The sequence below is a fragment of the Miniopterus natalensis genome, chromosome 1 (assembly GCF_054644295.1).
Source record: "Miniopterus natalensis isolate mMinNat1 chromosome 1, mMinNat1.hap1, whole genome shotgun sequence".
In the NCBI taxonomy this organism is placed as follows: Eukaryota; Metazoa; Chordata; class Mammalia; order Chiroptera; family Miniopteridae; genus Miniopterus; species Miniopterus natalensis.
In genome coordinates this window covers 175,326,057-175,349,250 of record NC_142081.1, presented here as the reverse complement: position 1 = coordinate 175,349,250, position 23,194 = coordinate 175,326,057, and the positions used below count along the sequence as shown (strand labels likewise).

The window sequence follows — 23,194 nt, the reverse complement described above, 5'->3', positions numbered from 1 at the left end:
TGTCATTGTGTTTGACAGGGAATTGTCTCGATAGAAGTAAATGTTCTCCTTCCTTCTCCTTGCTCTCTTGGTTAATAAAACCAATGTCTTCCCCTCCCTTTATATTCAGTCATTTAATATCTCTGGATCTCAGATTTCTCATAATACCTCTTTTTTTAAAAAAAAAAAAAAAATCAAGAGATGAGCCAAATGATTGCTTTTCCTGAGTTTCCTTAATGTGTATAATTATTGCTTAATGAGATTCTAATATGAATGTTGATCAGCATCATTAATATGGCTCTTTCTGATTAGAGGAAATAAAGATGGAATCAACTTAGCACAAGGAAAGTGGAGTTTGTCATAATGAGACAAGGGAGCTCATTAGATGTTGAAGTATTGAACACGTCCAGACCTCGCAAGGAATAGAAATAAGAAGTAGAAAGTCTTCATGAACTTGGTTGTTCATTCTATAACAATATCAGGCTCTTCCTCTTGAAGCTATCTTCTGCATCTTTCTCTATTTTCTTTCTTCCTCTGCAGGCTGGCTTCCTCTTTTTATTCATAGTCTCCCCCATCTCCTAACATCATAATAGCGGTGCAGCCCTAGTTAATATCATGACCTTTGCACTTGGCCCTACATCTTCTGTCTCAGATCCTTCATCCAATACCAAGTTTCTGGGAGTCTAATTGGTCCATCTCGTCTTTTGGAGCCAGGTACAAGTTTATTGCCTGCCTGTGGATCAGATACTCTTAAATCAGATATCTACTTTCCATTCTCAAGGTGGGATGGGGACAGCACTATGCGATATAGAACTTGGCCTTGCTCAATCATCAGGGGCTGTAGGCAGGGCAGTTTCCATCACAGAAGGGACTGTAGAAGTGGTAGGCAATGATGCACAACTCTACTAATCAGCCTTTGAGAAAAGCAGCCTTAGCTTTGAAAAGAGCAAATCTCAAGTTTAAGTAAACTGGCAATATATTTCAGAAAAGAGGGATTTGATATATAGCCTATTATTTATTTATTTATTTATTTATTTATTTATTTATTTATTTATTTATTTATTTATTTCTTATTTTTATTAAGAGACACATCAATTGGTTGCCTCCTGCATGCGCCCTGACCAGGATGAGGTACGTGCCCTTAACTGGAATGGAACCTGGGACCCTTTAGTCCACCGGTCAATGCTCTAACCTCTGAGCCAAATCAGCTGGAGCATGACCTTTTTTGAAACAATTTAAAAAGGAGGGATTGCTCACATGATCCTTCTGAAATATTACAAGATGTTAAAGCAATATTTTGTCTCTTCACTAACAAATTAATCTGAAATGTGCTGAGCATGGAGGCAGCTAGTAAGGACTCTCACTTTTCCAATCCATTATGAAGTCTTCTTAGAACTCATTCTGGCAAAATGCACACATCAGTATATTGGCCTAAAACACACAACTCTTCTTCCCTATTCTAATGCTAGATAATTAATAGATTTTTATCAAATGATTTTTTATGGTAAAGTACCAAATTATAAATGATCTAATGCCACCATTCACAAAGTTTTGAGGGATACATTAAAATCTTGGGGTAGACATATTGATATACATACTTTTCATAATAAAAAATGATAGAAGATTTTGAAATTACTTTTACTGATACTAAAATGAAAGATTTTCATCTAAGGCCAGGTTTCGTCACCTTGGCACTACTGATACTTTGAACCAAAGGACTCTGTGCTGCGGGAGCTGTACTCCGCAGTGCAGAGTGGGGGCATCCCTGGCCTCTACCTAGGTGTAACAACCAACCTGTCTCCAGACATTGCTGAATGTCCTCTGGGTGGCAAAACTGCCCCGAGTTTAAAACTATGATGTAAGACTAGTGTTATCTTTATTCTTCAAAAGAATGAGTTTCATTTATTATAAATATTTTCTTATTTCTTTAAACACTTTTAGATTTAAAAAGATTTATGTCCTTTTGGAGCTCGATTGAACACTTCAATTTGCTGCCGTCTATCTTGCTTTTCCTCAATGAATTAAGTTCTCTCATGCCTGAATTAGCCTGACCAATTTCATTAGCAATCTCACACCCATTAATCCCATTAATTTGTCTCAGTGTCAAAGAATCCCCTATGGCCTGTAGTTTCTAAATATGTCCCACTTCCTCTCAAGGAGTAGCTTGCACACTTGAGAAAGCCAGTGGGACACTTGTAAATATACATGGAAGAAAAATGATTTTAGCGGTTTTGGCCAGAGTATTAATCCCTTTGATTTCTTTCTGAAAAATTATTCCTTCTCCCTGGAGTGCTTGCTCTTTGGACTGATGCAGAATTAATAGAAAATCTGTTGTGTCAGAGAAAAAATAGAGCAATTTTAAGCCTTTCATTGCTATCTAAAAATAAGATGCACCAAAATGATGTCATAGACTTTGTTATATTCAGATGTCACTGTCCATTTTTATATTAAGGTTTAGAGGGAAAGAATAATGTATTTAAGGTACGGTAAGTTGTCTCTCAGACATGTAGATCATAAATTCTATCATAGAGAACTTGCCTATCTCACAAGGTTCTGAGAACAATTGTGATAGTAGATATGAATTTCTGTAAAAACCGCAGAGCACAGAGCACTCCCTGGGAGAAAGAGATCATTGTCAGGCGTGTGGTACAATGCAGATGGTACACATAGGAGCGGTTGCTGGGTTTTAGGTCTTTCCATAATGCTCATCACCCCACAGTTATCATTAACTTCAAAAAGGTTTTATTAAGGTTATGAATCTCCTATGTCTGTATTTCCATTTATCATAGAATCAGGTCCTGGATTAGAATAATACCGTAGACAGGCACAGGAAGAAAAGTTCTGAAAGGTACTTGTTGCACATCGCCCATTTCCAAATGTAACATATGAGCATAGGTAAATCGTCACCAAATTACTTCTTATTGAAAGAAAATAGGGTAAGTTATTGCTTGAATTTAAAACCATGATAATGACTTTTAGTCAATGTTTATTGGACACCGAGCGAGTTGTGTAGAGCAAAAGTCTTACTATCTGTGTATAGTTCTCTCTCTATAGGAAACAAAACAGTTTCCAGAAAGAAAAGGGAAAAATCTACATCCCCCCCAACCCCTGCCCACCCCACCCGCACACACACTTAGGTCTGTGCAGAGATTACTCATGCTCACACTCCTTTCTCCTTTTCAGTCTCCAGTGTTGACTTGCCGCAAACTCATATTTTAATTATAGCATATATTATTGGAGTATTATTTTGTCATTATAATACTTTACAATAGTAAATATTTCCCACGGCACAGTGTATTGTGTGTTCACCACCTCAGGTCAAGTCTCCATCACCATTTATCCCCCCATCCCCTCCTCTACCTCCCCTCACTTCCACCCCCCTCACATTGAAACATGTATTCCATTGCTGATTGTGCTAATCCCCATGGCAAACTTTACAATAACATGTCTTTTGCTAGTTATTAATTTCCTTACACTGGCTGAATTACAAACAAGATCCCAACACCAAAACTTATAACTGATCACAGACAGTTGCTTATTTTCATGGTCAAAGAGGTCCTTCTGTCTACAAGTTCTTTCATAAACATCTCTTTAAAAATAGAAATGCTTATGAAAATGAATATGTAATTTGGAAGTATGACCTAAATCTTTAAATAGCAATGAATAATTTTGAAGATAATATATTTGTTTAGCATGTTACAGCTTCTAAAGTACCTTCACCACAATTTTCCCAAGAAATGCTCACAATAAGCCAGTAACATGCTGTTATTTTTATTTTAAAATGAGGCATTCGAGATATAGGGGGTTAAGTTAGTTGGTCATGGTTTCATAGCTCTGCATGTGGTATATCTTGGAATCAAGGTATTTAGGAATCTAAGGCCCAGAATTTTTCTGATTCATTTCCCTCCGAAAAGGTATGATGTTAAGAACTTGAAGAGAATACAAATGAGAATGGTAGCAATTTAAAAGAGAGTTGTGCTGCTTGGTGGTGTGTGGCTCAGTGGTTGAGCATTGACCTATGAACTAGGAGGTCATGGGTTCAATTCCCAGTCGGGGCACATGCCCAGGTTGCAAGCTTGATTCCCCAGTGCAGGGGGCAGCTGATGGATGACTCTTTCTCATCATTGCTGTTTCTATCTCTCTCTCCCTCTCCCTTCCTCTCTCTGAAATCAATAAAAACATTGAAAAAGAGAGAGAGAATTGTGCATAGCCCTGTGGGTTCCTTTTTTGTGTTTGAAGATAAGGTGGAAGGATGTTTTAGACCTTTAAAAGGAATATTGCAGGATTAATAGCAAATAGCAAATGTCTTTGTCATTGAACAAGAAAGAATGGCTTTGAATTATTGCGAGATGGTTTCTGCGTAAACAGTGAAAGCGTTCTTGAATATAATGGTTAAAGGACACTGAAATTCATTATCTAGGATGAATACTGTGTTATCTTTTAGGGTTTGTCAGAAATGCACAAATATCCATATAGCGATGCAGATAAAGTAGTTTCCCACATGCAAGGCATGACGTGAGTACACACTACTGTGCACAGCGAAGGCAGTACACAGAAATTGTGTTAGAGCTACGCAGTGTTTTCTTAATTCCGACTATCCTCAGTCACTATTGACCCATCAATATCATTTAGAAGAAAAAGCGGATCTTCTGCTTTTATTATATTGGGGTCCACATCTTAAAGACTTTATGATTTCATTGCTACAATTTTTTTTTAATGTACAGCTATCCTTTTTATTCCTAGATGCAGGTTTGATTCCCAGTCAGGGCACATACCCAGGTTGCACGTTCGATCCCCAGTCGGGGCGCATGCAGAAGGCCGCTGATCGATGTTTCTCTCTCACACATTGATGTTTCTTTCTTTCTCTCCCTTCCTTTCTCTGAAATCAATTTTTAAAAAGGACAACTAAAGATCTAAGGTAATCATTCCTCTCCTCTAAGTTTGATCCATTTATTCAGCTCAAATCTTTCTGTCTCTCACTGCCAACGGAAACCTGGGAAGAAAGAAAAGCAAAAAGGGACATCCTTAGTGTAAGCTTTTACAGGAAGTGAGGGAGCAAACTCAAGTACAAACCCAAATTTGACCTCAAACAAATTCCTGAAGCACAGCAGGAATGAGGGTAAGAGAAGAACTGATGAGCAGTTCCACCACTGATGTTCTCAGGCCAAATAAACATCTCCATCGGAGTGTGCATTATAAACTACCTTTCAGGACTCTTAGACAAGTTGTCATTTGCTAGAAAGATTCAGATAATGATATTGATAACCTTTATAAGGCAAACAGCAGTATTCATTCAAAAGGCATTTACAGCTGGCAAAACACCATCTCCTTTTAAGTGCATACATTTTTAGTTATTATTTAGCAAACATTCCCTCCAAACATGTAGTACTGTAAATATAATATCCAGAGGTCGATTTTTGTGAACATGGATCTTGCGGTGTAATTTCCTTTATGACCTTCCCCATGACATCACCTTAACTTCAAACATTAAAATTCAACTACATGGATTTGCCTTATGTAGGTAGACATGGCTGTGCATGCATTTAATTAGTGCTCTAGTACTTCTAACCTACTGGTTGCCTTATACATAGGGTTGCAAATGTCAATATATTCAAATGTAACCTCTTAGGGGACAGCAGGACTGGACCGTGGGCCTCTGGGCATCCATAATACCACAAGCTATCATGTTCTTAACAAAAGACCTCAGATGATGATAATGATGTTAGTAAAATTATTATTTTTTTTTGGTTTCCTTTATTTCACAGGATTATACACTCACCATGTATTTCCAGCAGTCTTGGAAAGACAAAAGACTTTCTTATTCTGGAATCCCGCTAAACCTCACTCTAGACAACAGGGTAGCTGACCAACTCTGGGTACCAGACACGTACTTTCTGAATGACAAGAAATCATTCGTGCATGGAGTTACAGTGAAAAACCGCATGATCCGGCTGCATCCTGACGGAACAGTTCTCTATGGGCTCCGGTGAGTGGCTCTGTGTTGCATGTTTTACTGCTGCTTTGGTTGTTGTTATGTTTTATTTTTCCCTTGTGGAAATGGGCAGAGGGGAGAGAAGAAGTAAGAGAATATATAGAAGCTTTCATCTGCACAATGCAATCACATTAAAGAGCAGAAAATCTCTTTTGGAACCATTTGAGCTAAATCTAGGCAAATTTGTCCATCAAAGGTAAGTGGATTATTTGCTTTAAACTTTAAATAACAAACAGTAATAAGAAAATGTCTTTGCCAGACAGATTTCACATCTAGGTCATTGCAGAAGTTGTATGTTTTTTAACTAATTGCTTGATTACCTCACAACCCCAGACTGAACTGAAATGTGTTCTAGGTATTTAGTATAACTCCGTAATTTTTAAAGGGAATTGGGAAACAATATTTTAAAGAAGTAAGACAATATTTGTAGAGACTTTGAGAAGAACCAAAGTGTTTTTATTTCCTTAAATGTTTTAGCTTTTATATTTAGGTATAAGATTCAGATTGAATTAATTTTTTGTTACATGTGAGGTAGGGGTTGAGGTTCACTTTTTCCATATGGCTCTCCAGTTATTCCAGCACCACTTACTGGAAATATTTTCCTTTCCCACTGGATTGGTTTGGTGTCTTTGACTGAAGGAGTCTCTCTCTAGGCTCTGTTCTCTTCCATTGTTCTACTTGTCTGTCCTTAGGCGGTATCACAATGTTTTAGTCATCATAACTCTATGTTAAGTCATGAAGTCAAGTCCTATAACTTTGTACATACTGTTTAAGATTGCTTTGGATAATCTAGGTCCTTTGCGTCTCCCTACCAAAAAAGACTGCTGAGATTATAATGGAGATCACATTGACAATATTGGTCAGTTTGGGGACAATTGACATCTTAAAATTATAAAGTCTTCTAATCCATGAACATGATATATCTATATTTAGTTAGGTTATCTTTATATCAGCAATATTCGCACCATAGTGGGTTTTGTTTTACTTCATATTTTTAAGAATAAAGTATTAAAGGTGTATCATACACTTAGAGAGGTCTATTATTAACCCTCCTGTAGTTAGGGTTCTTTTTTCTAGGCTACAATTTTAGGCTAAAATTCAAATTAGCTCCCAGTTTTATGAAATATCTGAATTGTGGCGTGTTATTGTAGGCTATGTAGAAGGTGGTTCTTTAATTCTTTTTGTCACCTTTTGTGATCCCTTTGAAAAGCTGATAAAAGCTATATATCCACAAACTCATATGGCCCCCAATTTTCCTACTATTTGAGCGTGTTCACCAGCCTCCTAAAATTCTTCCACCACTGACTCTAAGCTAAAACTCTAGTTAAGGCCCAAAGTTCTACTGTTAATGTCTATACATCCACCAATGGCCCTGAACAATATGCAAGTAGAAAAAATACATCTGTGATAAAACTTCTGAACTTAACCTAGTGGTTGGTTATCTTGAATCTTACTGCTGCACACCCCTTTCAGGCTTTGCTCCATTCTGTTATTAAGCTATCTGGTCCTCCCCCGCTGTTGGCTCTTTGCTCAGTTTTCTCTCAGTGCTGCAGTGCTTTGGTTTCCCCATCACCCATTCACCCCTCAGTCTCCGAAACCATGGGGCTCTCGTCCACGCTGCCCTCCCAAAACAGCGCTTTCAAAAGTGACCGACGCCATCTCTGATTTCCAATCTGTCCTCTTGACTTCTCTGAGTAATGAAAGAGTGACGCCTGACCTTGACTTCAGGATTTCCAAGACCCAACACGATTGTTTCATTATCTTTGTTTTTCTGTCCTTTTGCTAGTCGATCACCAGTTCCTCTTTTGCCCCTAATAGTGACCAAATCATTGAGTTTAACAGCTTAAATATCTAAAATCCCCAGATTACTGAGTACAGAAACACATGAGTCGTTGCTTACTGAGCATCTGTAGCTGGATGCTCAGCCAGTTCCTCCTCACTTGACCCCTATTTCATATTATCTGTTTTTCCTAAAACCAGGCCTTACTCCTTTCCCAGCTGCTAACAAAATCATCATCCTCCCAGTCCACAGGCATAAGTATAGCATCTTTGACTTTACTCTTTTGTCCCTGAGATCCAATTTGTTGCTTTTACTCTACCTCAACAATTTCTACTTCCAAATCATTTCCAACATCTAAATAACCCAACATTCTCACTCTGTCACCTCCTGGCCAATTTCTTGCCTCAGTTTTTCCCTTTTTCATCACTGCTATCTTATTTTTTCTACAGTGAATGTCAGATCCTATCACTCCTGCACTAAAAAGAAAATTCTCCGCAGTCCCCATAAAAAGTATGTTTTCAGTCTTCTGTGTGGAATCCAAGACCCTCTATGTATAACTAAAATGTCTTTCCCACATTATGGCCCATTTTCTTCCTCTGTGAAGCCTAAGCTTTTGAAAACAACTTCTGAGAACATCCAGGACATTTCAGATTCAAGTATGTCCCAAATATTGCATGGATCATATCTATACTTTAAAAAACCCTATTTGCTCTTTGTTTGAAATTCAGATTTAACTGAGCATGCTGTATTTTATCTGGCAACATATGGCCCTCCTGAAATGCACTCCCTTCTCTGTCCCCAAAGACTTTTTCCCTACTTCACTACTTTCTCCTGTTATACTGTTTGCTTGTTTTTTAATGCCTTTCTCAGATTCCATTTTCTCCATGAGGATTTTGGCAGTCCTCCTAACCAGATAACAACTCTCTCTCATTTGGTACCTTACTTCACTTTAACCTCATAAAGGCCCGTGAGATTTGTTTGTGACTCTCTTATCATATTCTGTTTTTCTATGTCTTAGAGTTATTTTTCTGTGATGCAAACAAGATTGTATTTGTTGAAAATGTGAACTCTATTTCCTTAACCTTTGTATCCCCTCTCTCAAACCAAATAAATGTTTGAAAGACTGAAATGAAAATTTGTAGAATGTGGTCACCTGACTCAAGATAGTTGTCAGCTGCAACATTTCCTATATCTAAATGATGGCTTTTAACCAAAGAGCAATCGTCGCTATTAATGACCAGATGTGTTCTGCCTCTTCTCCAAACATGATCCAGCTGGCTGCAAACACTGATTCTCTCCAAGGCCTAGCCCTGTGGGTGCTGAAAGACTGTGTTTATCTTTCCCTGAAAATAGAAGGCACTGAATGACTTAATTCTGGAAAGACATTTAGTGGTATATTTAACCTCCTTAAATTACCCCTTTGTGTTTCTCTCCTAACCTTGGCCTTGGCTTTTCTTTCAAATGTTCCATAATGCTTCTTTCCTACGTCTCCTACCAAAGGTGAGCCCAGGGCCAGGTGGTTTTGAGGGTCTGTGTGAGAATGAGGAGTGAAATTTGTAGTAAAAAGCCTTCCAGACAAATACTGCCTCACACTGGTACTCAGTAAGTGTGTTCTAGAGTATGTATGTGGACTTGTGTGCACATACTGTAAGCAGACATAGAGTAAGATGTATGAATCACATCATTTAAACTAATGCTGATTGCAATTGTATCATGAAATTTAACAAATACCCTGGTAAATAAATAATTAAAACTACATAATGCTTCAGGCACTATGCTAAGTGCTCTGCCAATATTGTCATGTTTAGTTACCACAACACTGAACTATGTACTATTATTATAATGCTTTTACAGATGCCAATACTAGGAGATCTAAAGTAACTTTACCTTTCTTATAACTTATTATTTACTTTTTAAAAGCAGATTCAAAATGGTATACCACACTATAATTGTCTGATGAATTTCCTGTAATCTCTTTTGCTCTAAATGTTTACTATTTTTTTATTCCCCCTGGTAATTTCTTTAAAATCATGTTATTTTTATGATTACATCTCCTTGTTGTATATGCATTACTCTATTTCCCATAGTTGAGGCTTGATCAAATTTATATTAGTTATGTTGTGTTTTGGCCAGACTGCTTCATAAGCCACATTGCGTATTTCTATCAGTAGATACAAATCCCTGACTATGTCTCTTTTAGTGATCTGTAAACTGATGAACATATTTAGGCATTAACCTGATATATCTACTATAATAACCCCATTAATTTATATGTAACTGTATTAGTTTGCTAGGGCTGCTGTAACAAAGTATCACAAAATAGGTGGTGGGAACAACAAAAGTTCATTGTCTCACAGTTCTGGAGGCAGCCAAGTTGGTGTTTTTTTGGAAGGCTGTGAGGGAAGGATCTGTTCCAGTCCTCCCTCCTTGGCATGCAGATGACCTCTCCCTGTGTCTCTTCATGTGTATCTCCCTGTGTCTCCTTTCTTCTATGTGCATACCTTTGTCCCCTTTTTATAAGGACACCAGTCATACTGGGTTAGGGCCTACACTAATATCTCACCTCAACTTGATTACCACTGTAAAGACCATATCTCTAAATAAGGTTACATTCTAAGGTACTGGAGGCTAGGTCTTCAATATATAAATTTAGAGGGACACAGTTCAGCCCAACAGTAACAATTTTAGCAGCCTCTGATAACCTTTGCCTAAATCTATTTAGAATAGTTTGCAAAATGGTGATATTTGGTCATCCTTTCTTTCTTTATTAACTCAATTGCTGTCTAAAGACCTCTTCCTCACCAACCACTGGGTCATCCTGAGGTGAAGGGGGTACAGTGAAGGTAGGATCAGTGCTGGGCTCTTCTCCCTTATTTAGCAGTTTTCAAAATGACAGGCTGTTTCCCGAGAAGCCCCCAAATGGGAGCACTGAGGTTGGCATTTTGTTTGTTTGTTTGCCATCATGAAGTCACATGTTATAACAGGTATGCCTGTTTCCATCCACTGTAGCTATTTGTTAATTTTGATGCTCATTTTGTCTTATCTTTGGCCAGTGGCAGCCCCTTTAAATTGGCTCCTGAGCTCTTTCAACATGACCTCAGTCGTCCCCGATAGCTTCCTTGTCTCTGGTCCACCGGCTTCATACCCTTTGTCCCAGAAGTGGAGAAAACACATCCTGAGTTCATTCTGCTGTTTCCAGTTCAAGTTTAGAATTACAGGGTTTTCATTCAACTTCTTTCACTTACACTTTGCTTCTTACCCATTGAAAATATTGATCCTTAATGTATTAATGTGCTTATTCATTTACTTTATCTTATTAAAATATATATAATATATGCATATGAGTATATATAAAATGCCCATAATAGCTTTTTAAATAATAATACCAACATTATTGTTACTAATGATGTGATTACTAAAAAAAGGTTAAGATTTCTTTGTGCTTTTTGTCTTTAGGATATGTCGTATGACACACACTGAGTAGAATTACTGTGTTTGAGGTTATGTTTTAAGTTTCATATTAGGAAAAGCTCCTTACTGTACAGTTAAGCTACTACTTTACTTCATTTTGCTTTTGGTTTGGATTTTTAAAATTGAATTTAACTTAATTTCACAATTATAGAAAGCATTTCCATGGCTCTAAAGTCAAACTGTAAACCAAAACAGTCTTACTCCCTTTGCTGTTCCCTCCTATTCCCTTTGCCCTCTCGTATTCCCTTCCTCCCCCAAAGGTAAGCATTCTCACTGGTTTTGAGATTTGCCTTCCATTTTAACAGGCGTATATGTATGTTCCCACCTTTGCTAGAAGGTAGCATTGCATACCCACTAGTCTTTACCTGGTAAAGCGATTTTGCAAAGCTACCATAAAGTTGAGAGCAGAGTTTTAACCCAAATCTTCTACTTTCAGTGTACACCCTTAACACTTGCACAGAGCCGGTTATTACTGTCCTCTGTACATATCTCTTTCCCTGAAGTTCATTTCTAGGAAGACAGTTGTTTTTGTAAGATGCTTTTGCTGCTCACAATTATAGAAATGAAAATAATTGCAGAGGGAACACAGCATAAATGGGACTCGCTTTGCTAAGTGTGTGAGTTTTTTAGAAAAGTACACAACTTTGTCAGGTTCTCTAGCACATCCTCATGACTCCAAATTCCAAAGAGAATCTTCTAAGCTTCTGGTTTCAAAAATGTATCCAATGTTTACCAGAAACCTGTGGCCTGATGGGCGTGAGAACTCCCTGCTGTATTTATTTACAGAGCTCTACTCCAAATCGATTTTTTGATGTTCTTGACAGTGCCTGACCATGGGTTGTACATGAGAATAAAATCAATGGCTACATTTACTGAATATAAAAGAAAGAGAGAGTTTTCCACTATTCTTTGGAGGATCATCTCACCCTGTCTTGGTTTTCATGATAAATCAAAGTAAAAAGTAAAGACAATGATTTTGATAATACAGATCTAAAAAGAAGCCCACCAGTATTGATTTTAAAAGCAATTTTGGGGGGGGGGTTTCCTAAATGTTGTTTTATATTAGCTCTCTACATTGATTGTACACCCTGAAAAAAGGAATTTCTGTCTCCCTACAGACTCTCCTGGTACAGAGGCAGTTACTATTATTTTCAAGAGTCCTGGTCAGATCACACAGGGCTACTGTGAGATATGTTAGGCAAAAATATTGTTGATTGCAAAGAATAAATATGTGGGCTGTTGCAGTGCTTGCAGAGGAGGGCTGGCTGATATTGATAAATGCATCCTGTTAAGAGAAAGAAACTTTTATTTCAAATGGAAGAAAGGACAAAACAGGCCATGCCTAAAGAATAGGTAGTTTCTTTTATTAAAAAGAATGCCTGGAGATTCCTTTTTATAACCCCCCCACCAAACACAGTATTGTTATTCCTCTCACACTGTACCTGAATTATATTCTAGAGTTTCATCAATGGAGCAAGAAAGAGCTATTGAAAATGTTCTCCAGTGAAAGGGCTGTCTTTTTGCCTCTCAAAAATTTTATTTTTAATGTTTCTTATTCATCTACTTATATATGAAAGGATTTATGATAAAATGATGCTCATTAGGGTCTCTCCTTTTTGGTAAATATGATATTGTAATTCATTTAAATACTAAATGAGCAATTTAAATAATTATGCAGTTATTATAGCTATTGTATGGTCATGTGATCTGTGGATGTGTCATTATAATTAAATTAGTTAATTAAATAAAACACCAACCACGATTTACCTGAAAAACAGCCACAGCTCCTCAAGTTCATAATCTTGATGAGTCTTTGTGGAATAACACCAATGTGAAGTCTCAGGATAGAAGAAAATAACAAGAGGAAAATAATGAAGGAGGAAGGAAGGAAGGCAGGGAGGCAGGGAGGGAGGGAGGGTAGGGAGCAGGGAGGCAGGGAGGGAGGGAGGGAGGCAGGCAGGGAGGGAGATGGAAGGAAGGAGAGAACAGTGAAGGAAAGGAAAACTGAATATGTTAGATGTGTTATGAATCTTAGATCCTAGTTATAGTGTTACAAATGACACCACTTACAAAGAAGATGTATTAGGTTTTGACAACCATCTCTGAACTTTTTAAAGTAATCTACTCCAGGATTCTCAATTTATTTCATTAAACCATCATTTTCAACTTTGGTACTTTAGTACCACTTTCATGATTTTGCCACAACTGTATATTATTTAAAATATTGATTCATTTTTTACTTAAGTACATATGCATGTGTTTATATATATATAAATGCATACATATTTTTAAAGGAAATTTTTATTAGGTATGTGTATGGAAAACCATTATTTTTAAAAAATAGAGATTAAAATACATCTATTTATTAAATCTATTAAAATACATTTTATTAAAATTTAAAAATTATTATCCATGTTCTATCTACAGTGATCTTTCCTCACTTATAGACTTGAGATAGCAATGTTGCTTATTTGATGGGGTATTATTAAGATTAGGTTAATGGCAGCAAAGGACTTTAACATTCTTGACACATTGTGAGGGTCTGATGAGCATTGACTTACCTTCTCTAAAACTTGTGGTGTATGTATTAGACATAGATGATAAATACATGCTAATAACATAATAATGAGCATTATCAGAATAAAGGCCTAAGTTTTCTTTACTAACCTTTTGGGGCACCAAGTTAAAACTAGTGTCCCTTTCAGTGTTATGTATCTGGGTTGTGAAATCGCCACCCCAGAAGCCACCAGTTGGCTATATTGTAATTCAACGTCTAATTTTGTATACCAAAGGAAAGCTGGAGAGTGTTTCTCAGACACAAAATTCCACCTTGATTTGTCTATTACAGCTAATACTAAGCCTGCTATGTCACTTCTTATTAAGTTTATGACATCATAATTTTCAGATGTGGAGCAATCAGTGGAACATGATGCTTATAAATGGTGCAATATCCCATCACCATTATGAAAGCCCTGACTAGGAATCAAACCAGTGACCGTTTGGTGCACAGAAGGACAAGGGTGGTCAACTAACTGAGCCACACTGGCCAGCTGCTTTTTATTGTATTTAATGACATGTATCCGTCCAGAAACCCTCTGTGCTATTTCTGTTCTAAAGTAGACTACGGCTTCCATAATAGTGATGCGCCAATCATATTGATGTTTCTCTCTCTCCCTCTCCCTTCTTCTCTCTCTAAAATCAACAAATACATATTTTTAAAAATACTATAAAAACAATATTCTTTAAGGCTAGGTATTTTAGAAAAATATTAACTTACCTTTTATATTAACTCAAGTAATCTCATTGGTGTTAATAGTATATATTTGCAGGAAATCTAATATTGCTTTATTATATCTAAAAGAACTAATGGAATAATGAGTACCATAATTTACTAGAATTAATGCCCCATCTTTATGACTCTCTCAACCCACAAAACACATTTTGGAGAAACGATGTTTTCCTATATAACCCACTCCTCTCCTGCGCCTCGCCGTTTGCAACAATGAGTACTGTTTGTGCAAGTGAAGCATGCTGTGTTCTTTCCACAACACAGACAGGTCTATCAAAGGAGCAGATTTTTGTCCAGAGAATTAGTACTTGCTTTTCTATATCTTCCAGGAAAATTTTAATTTTGTCTTTCTTAAACCTTTTTTCTTCTATTTAATCAAAACAAGGATAGAGTTATTGGCGTAAAACCAATCTGTGATGAAATTACACAAAGCTGGAGTTAATGGAGCTGCCTGATCCATTGTTTTTCCAATTGCAAAGTAGTGGTAGACACATGAATGATAATAACAAATAACGTAAATACAATTTTTATTTTTTATTAAATCTTTACATTCTTACTGTTATGTTTTCAAAGTTGTGTAAACTTCCTTAAAGCAGAGTGCTTTGTTCTCCCCTAACATCAAAGGATTACTGAAGATGAGAAATGTATCGCTCTAGAATCTAGATTATTACATTGCAATAGCTAAAGTAAAATTCTGAAGATAAATGAGTGACACTTAAGTATTATGAACATATATATGTTATTTATATATTTCTACCTTCTCCATTAAAAACTGGACAATACCAGGAAAGAGGAACTTTATCTTTCTAGGTTCAAGAATATTTTTATTCTCAGGAATGACAGCCATGGGTCCCAGGGCCTGCCAGCTTTTCAGTGCTTTGTAAAAATATTTGAGACATGAAAAGCAAAAATTAATGGCTCCAAAATAAGAAAGAAAACTCTGAGATTAAAATGATAAGTATTAATAATATTTCTTCAAATGTGACATTACATCTACAAGTCACTTGAAGATAAAAAAATGATAAAACTCAAAATTATAAGGGTTATTTTAAAAATCATATTTCCTGCATTTTCTCAGGAATGCCTTAGGCCAAAAGAATGCTCAAGAAGACCTCACTTATGGTTAAGTTACTTTGGAGTTTTCCACCTTTTCTGTTGTTTTTCTCTTTCAATTCTGTCCTGCCTCCCACAAGCAGATTTGTTTTAATAAAACACCATTTCATCATGTCTCTCTCCTGCTCAGGACTATTGACTCTCAATTACTCACCACATCAAGTGGAAACTTCTCTCCAGATATTCATGACACTTCACAATTAGATCGACCCTTTTTACATGGCCTCATTTAAGAGTTTGCCCAACCATGAAGCCTTACACCACAAGTGTGGGTTTCCTTTCACTTTCCCTAATTACTCCACTGATTCTTATTTCCTACTCTATTCACTCATTCCCTTTCTTTGTAACTCAATAATGAAAAACCTCCCCCTTTCTTTTTAACTGTACATTGCTTATATTCCAAGACCCAACTTAGAAATCATCTCTTTCTTAAAATCTTCTATAACTGCTTCAACCCTTAAGTTCTCCCTCTCTGTGGCGATACAGCACTTGTAACCTTTTACAATTTAGGACTTAATTATAAAGTGTCTTCTCCAATTAGCTATTGTTTCATATATGTTAGTCTCATCACCCCCCAAACTATAGAATCTTTTTGAGAATAGAATCCATTTCTTATACTCGCTTCCCCATAGTTAGCACATTCAAGGCAGATGGTATTAGGTTTGAAATAGCCTAATACCTACTTAGCATTTTACCTATTTACTTTTAAACCTCAGTCTTTCTTTTAACTATACATATCTCCCTGGCTATAGCTCTTTTGTAGTTAGATTTGCTAAATTTTAAGGAGAAAGCTAAGCCCTTATATGAAAATAAAACCTATATGAAAATTGAACCCTTACATGCAAATAATGGATCTTAAATGCTTAACACTTTTCTGTAGTTCATGGGTAGAGGGCTTTCTCCTAAGAGTGTGAACCAAGTTGAGATAGAGGAATGCATATAGTATTATGGCTAATATTTTTTCTCTTTTTGCAAGCTATGAATACATTTATAGGTGCTTTATCTTCAAAGTAATTCCCTCTGAAATCTATATGCTTATCCTTCCAAGTATTTTTACAACTTCTCTTTAAGAATTTCATTTGAACCTTTGGCCACATGTTTAAATATTCAAGATAGTAGCAAATTGTTACCTTGAAGGTGATTATTGGAAATAAATAAGAATGAGAAATGAACTTGTGAACAAAACTGTTGGTGAAAAACTGGTTGCAACACATACAATTTTTTATGGTTCATTAAATAACTATAAATATGTAATACAAATGAGAGTTGAAAAATACTTTTAGCCGAGGAAACACACAAATGAAGTAATTTCTTATCTCTTCAATGGCATCACTTGAGGACTCTAAACTTATTTGTGTTTTTTATACTCACTGCTTAGTTCAGGTGGTGTAAAATTAACAGATTAGAGTCAAATAGAAGAACTATTCAACTTCTATCTTACTTCCATCCTGTCAGATAAGGAGGATCATATTCCAATTGGAATGGTTAAAGCAAACATGATTTAGAAATTATTGGAAATGAGACAATTAACAAATTATAGGAGGACATTTACTTATTCTGAGGACATTTAGTTAAATCAGTGCACTGACAGATTTGCTCAGTCTGTATTTAGGATATAAAATCAATAGGGTTAGTCAATAATGATTCTAACATTTTTGACCTAAGGAACTAAAAGTACAGAGTTGGAGAAACTGTAGACAACATAATTCCAGGGAGAAGCTCAGCACCATTTGGGTGATACTATATTTGAAATGGTTGTGGACATGCAAGTGGAGGGGTTGACTGGCAATTAGATTCAAAAGCTTGAGGTTCAGGAGGAAAATCTGGATTTGGAGTCATTAGTATGTAGATGGCCTTTAGAATCATGTGGCTGGGTGATATCACCAAGAGAATGAGCATAGAAAGAATGGAGATAAGACCCAACAACAGTAGAAAGGGGAAATCCGTCAACATTTAGAGTTAGGAAGAGGAAATAATAAAATAAAATAACACAGGAAACTACAGAGAAGCAGCCAACGAATGTAGGAGGAAAGCCCAGAGAGTTTGGTTTCTTTGAAGCCCAGTGAAGACAGTGCTTCAAGGAAGTGAGAGAAATCCATTGTCTCAAGTGTTACTGATCAGACAAATAATGCTAAGGTTCTTGGTGACTTCGACCTGACCAAACTGAGTACAATGGTGAAGTAAAGAGCAGAGGCAACAGCCTAACTGGCATGGATTCGAGAGGGAAAGGGGGGAGTGGAGCTGTGAACAATGGGCAGATCGCTGTTCTCTGGAGAAAAATTCATTTGGGAAGAGCAATTTGATAATTCAGGCGGGAGAGTGAAGAGGTATGGGACGAGAAGATATGGGGTCTGCTGCGCAAGCGGAGGCTTCCTTAGGGGGAGCGTGAACAACTCATTCATTGTAATAGGAGAGAAGACAGACTCAGGGTGCAAACTCAGGCCCTTTAAGCATCACAGTGACAAGATAGGGGTCCTCGATTTCTTCTCTTTCAAATAAGGAAATGGAGGTAGCAACAAGTTAAATAACTTACTTAAGTGACGGAGTCAGAATTTGAAAGGAAGCAATCTGACTATTCTAAGATAAATACAGGGTTCCACACAAGGTCAGGTCTCAGCTACACTATTTTTCTCAGTTGTGGATTTCACATTTTAAGAACAACATTGAAAATCCAAAGAAGCACTACTAAGATAGCAAAGAACTTGGAAGTCTGTCATATCTAAGTAATGAAGCTCTAAGGGAGCTCTGAAGATTCTCCCTCTTAGATCTTTTTATCTTTAAAGCTACAGATATACCAGTATAGTTGCTTAGGTTTAAAAATGTAAGAAAAACAGAAACCATGGGTTTAAATAATATTTGAAGAAAACAGGAGTGACATGTAGAAGGAACTCATTTAACCTGGAGAAATATAACTCACTTGAAATATTTGAAAGTCTGCAGTTTCAAAGGAAGCTTAGACTTACTTTGTGTTGCTTCCAACAGAAAATGAATGACGAACATGCGGAACTTTCGAGGAACATGTCTGTTCCATTTGCCAATCTTTGTGAGTCTACTGTGAAAAAAGTTCACTATAAACATTCATCTTACATTGAAAAATGAAATGAATACCTTGTTACTAGTATCTCTCCAGAGATAAGTAGGCTGATGGAAAGAAGTGAACTTGAACTTCAGAATCAGAACTGGCTCCACTACTTACTGGTTTCATGCCTTAGGACCAGTTACTCAACTTCCCTGAACCTCAGTGACATCCATCTTTCTTTCAGGTTTTTGTAAGAATTAATGTGTGTGAAGTGAGCAGAGCAGTGTTTACTTCATTTGTTCATTTTGTTTAGTTTTTCTCACACCTGCCTCTCCATTACTTGGAATGTTTAGACAGAGCTTACATGAGTACAGATGTCAAAGATGCTGCACATGGGATTCCGGGCCTGAGAGTGAGGTGGTTAGGTGGATTATTAGGTATATTATAACTCACCTTACTATATAGCTAACAGAAACATTATTCATAAAGATTAAAATCATAGATATTGGAGGCAGATCATCCTTATGTATAATCATATAATTATTTAACATGTCAGCTACATGACTTTGGACATGCCAATTAACCTGTCTATGCCAGAGTTTCTTTGAAGATCATAACAGGACCAATGGGACATTATCAATGAGATAATTAAATGAAAAAATGCATTTAAAATGCATAGCAAAATGCTTGTCATATAGTAAGCACTCAGTAAATGGTAGCTATTTCTATTCTTAGGGACTGCTCTATGGGTTAATACTTATCTCCTGAAAGTGTTACTCCACTTCCTTGGGAAGTGCTGCTGCTTTCAAGATTAAATGGGAGGCTCTTTCATGGCCCTTATAGAATCACTTGGATTACCTTTGATCATATCTGCTTTTAGCCCTTTAGAATCTCCCTAGGTCTGTTCAAACTGGACAATGAAAAGGAATTTCATTCTTCTCTATGCTCTGAATTTTTTGAGCCATTGGATTATTGGGGCCAGAGAAGAATAAAGTCATTATCTTGGTACAGGAGACTCTGTTATTGCTCATTATTTTCAAGTATTATGCACTTTTGTTCTTTGTGTCACAGGATAATTCTGTACCAAAAAAACCATATGAGCAAAAAATATAGAATCATTTTTATTCATCCTAATATAAAAAGGGCAATGAGGAGTGCCATTTTTAGAAAAAAAATAGTCTTTGAAGATCAGCCTCCTTTGTGTCTTTTATCTAGAAATACACTTGCCAAATGAGATGCTGGGAGATTTGGTTTCTACTAAGAAGCTTAGGAAAATAAGGGGCTGCAGTTAAATGTAGTATTTATGGTTTAATATAGAGAAAATATAGTAAAATGAGTTGCTTTTTTCCAGATTCTACTTTCAAGTTCTGTTTTCATCTCCATCTTTATTGTCAAAAATTTTTAAATGTTAATATTTCGTAACTGCAATGGGCCATACTCATAAGTCATTTATGTTTCCCAAAATGAATGTTTTACTTGTTTTCTATATCTGAGAAGAGTCAAAAGGAAACAATAGCAAAATAGTTAGCTTATATGGTATATTTTAAAGAAAGCAGATAACTAATGTCCAGTCAAACAAGTGTGGTGCTAACAGGGCCATCTGTCTCTGGAGTACCCCAGAGTCTGAATGGTGCTGGAGAAATCTTTCTCTCCTGACGTCCAGCAGCTGCAGTAACAAGTTTGGGAAAAGTCACCTAAATGCTCACTGGTCTGTGCACTGACTCTATTCCCTTTTCCTAACTCTGTTAGGGGGATCAAGGATAGGCATTGGGCCCTGGCTGGTGTAGCTCACTTGGTTAAGTGTTGTCCGTTGCACCAAAAGGTCACCAGTCGATTCCTAGTCAGGGCATATGCCCAGGTTTCGGCTCCACCCCCAGTAGGGGGCCTACAGGAGGCAGCCCATCAGTGATCAATGCTACTCTCACATTGATGTGGGGTTTTTTTTCTCTCTCTCTCTTTCTCTCTCTCTCCCTCCCTCTCTAAAATCAATAAAAACGTGTTTTTTTTAAAAAAGAATGGACATTGGCATCAAAGAGCCCTAGACTCTGAATCATGGTGCATCCACTGGGACTTGTCTTCCTTTTTATATCTTGTATTTTCCCTTCACTCCAAATGTTATAGAAATAGAGTGGAAGCTCCTTATTGTGCTAGCGGGGAGTTAGGAACAAAATCACAGGTAACAACACTGGCAGTGGGACTGCTTCTGGAATTAGAATACCAGGCCAAGTCAACTAGTATGCGGGGCAAAGTTAAAGGTAATTCATTTATATTCATTCATTCATTCATTCATTCATTCATTCATTCATTTATTTAGAGGAAGGAAGACAGAGAGGTAGGGAAGGGAGAGAGAAAGGGAGAGAGAGAAACATTCATTGATTGCCTCCTGCACATTCCCCAACTGGGGATCGAACCTGCAACCTGGGTATGTACTTTGACTTAGAATCGAACCCACTACCTTTTGGTGTCTGGGACAATGCTCCAATCAACTTAGCCACACTGGCCAAGGCAAAGGAATTCTAATTAAGTGATTTTGGCCTCTGAGGTGACCATGCCCCTGCTTATTGCAGTGAGCCTGCTCTCCAGAGCTGGGAAGCAATGTTAGGCAGTGGTTACCAGCACACACTCAGTAGTAAGGTTTACCCTGGCCTTGCCACAAGCTAGATGATTAGCTGGGTGTCCTGGAGCAACATTCTCAAACTTTATGAATTTCGGTTTTCTTCTTTGATATGTGGAAATTAAAAATATTAGCTATTGCATAGGGTTCTTCTGAGAATTAAAGATGAAAATGCATTAAAACATTTAGTATAGAACCTAGCACATTAGCAAAGATTTAACAAATAAGTACTGTCATTATTAGTTGGTTTATTATTTCCATCCCAAGCTTGTCCAGTTGAAATAAGAGATAAAGGTTATCTATTAGCTTATCAATCAGCTTATGCATTCATTTAATACTTCACCCTAGAAATACTCTTGAGATACCACTACACACAAGGTACTGTGCTGAATGCTGCTACAACAAAAAATTTCAAGATCATTAAACAAAAAAAAGAGGAGGCTGCTACTATTTGGGAAAAAAGGAGTGAAGTGCCCTGTTTCTTGTGTTCCACTCCATCTATCAGCCAGCAGCATGGGAGATGAAGAAAATGAACACTGAATTGGACACTGGAGTTCTAATTCTGGCTGCATAAAGGACTGCCTTTCTCCTCTTGAATAGTTACTTAATGTAGCAGTCTTTCAGTTTCCTCCCTCAGAAGAAGGCAAAAATAATAGTGTCTGTCTCTTAGGGTTGTTAGGACAATAATGAGATATGTATGTGAAGCATTTAGTACAATGCCTGGTACATCACTGGTGCTTATGAATAGCTGCTATTGTCATTGTTATTATTATGATTACTGTTTTCCCAAGTGTGAGATTTCACAGTATTGATTTTCTCTATGTGTTTGGTAAATTTTGTTTATTAGCTCATCTTCCAAGGAAAATTACTCCTGCAAACATTCTGAGATAATGCAAACATCAGTGACCTCAGAACAGGGCAGGACTGTGAAAGTTTCAGTCCCAAACTTACACAGGGGAGTGGCTATACCCACATTTTGTATAAAGATATTTAGTACAGGACTCTGACCCAGACTGGATGGCTAAGGTTCCAGCCTTTTCCTTGACTCTACAGTATGATGCACTCTAGGATGGTGGCCCCATCTGGAGCAGTAACTCAACATACACATGGATATGGGGAGCACAGAAGGCTTAGTTTGAGCCCCCATATTTGCTGAGACCCTATAACTACAGGCACTGGTAATTTTACATCCAAAAGTGAGTGCCTTTGTTGTGTTGGAAGCTAAAAGAACTTGTTCATAGTAGCATATGAGACTTTTCCTAGAATATCTCAGAAAATTGTGAAAGATTTCTGGAGTATTTTTTTTGGGGGGGGGGTGATAATCATGTATGCTGTCGATTACTATTAATGTAATGCCTTTTAAACTCCAAGATAATATGATGCAGGAAAGCATGAGAACTAAGAAAATAAAGCATGGCATTAAGATTTTCAAATAGAGAATCAGAAATATATATATTTTAATTTGTAAGCAAATGATTCAGTATAATCTCATATTTACCAAGTAGTAACACCCACATTGTAGAGTTCCCTTGATAATTAGAAGGAAAGACATTTTGTTTCTTATGCACTTTGGGAACATTATTTGACTCAGGAGATAAAATCTTATTTCATAGCACAGTGAGTAGATTTAATGTGGAATTCTGTTATAATTCTCTAGTCTTTGTTAAACTTTTAATGTTGTTCTTGTACATAATACAAAAGTTGTTGCAAAAAATTTAAGCTATTTTTCTCATCCACATTCTTTCTGGACCTGTGACCTGCTCCTCCTGTAAAAGCATGCCCTATCCATTTATTTCGGCCATGGAGCCCCACCAGGACTTTGGAAATGAAGTGCCATGTAAATACCTTCCTTATTCTCAATTGCTGCTTCTAAACAAATCACCCTGCTCTTTTGTTTTGTTTTTTTGTTTGTTTGTTTCTAACTTGTATTTTTTTAT

At 36.9% G+C, this 23,194-nt stretch overlaps 1 protein-coding gene across 2 annotated transcripts in view; it reads left to right on the top strand.

Moving 5' to 3' along the window:
* The window catches only part of GABRB1 (gamma-aminobutyric acid type A receptor subunit beta1), a 292,998-nt gene that overhangs the window by 111,455 nt on the left and 158,349 nt on the right, over positions 1–23,194 (top strand). For both annotated transcript variants that reach the window (XM_087816835.1, XM_087816833.1), the window contains exon 4: positions 5,745–5,965. In XM_087816835.1, coding sequence (XP_087672961.1) covers positions 5,745–5,965 — 221 coding nt within the window. The remainder of the gene's footprint in view (positions 1–5,744; positions 5,966–23,194) is intronic.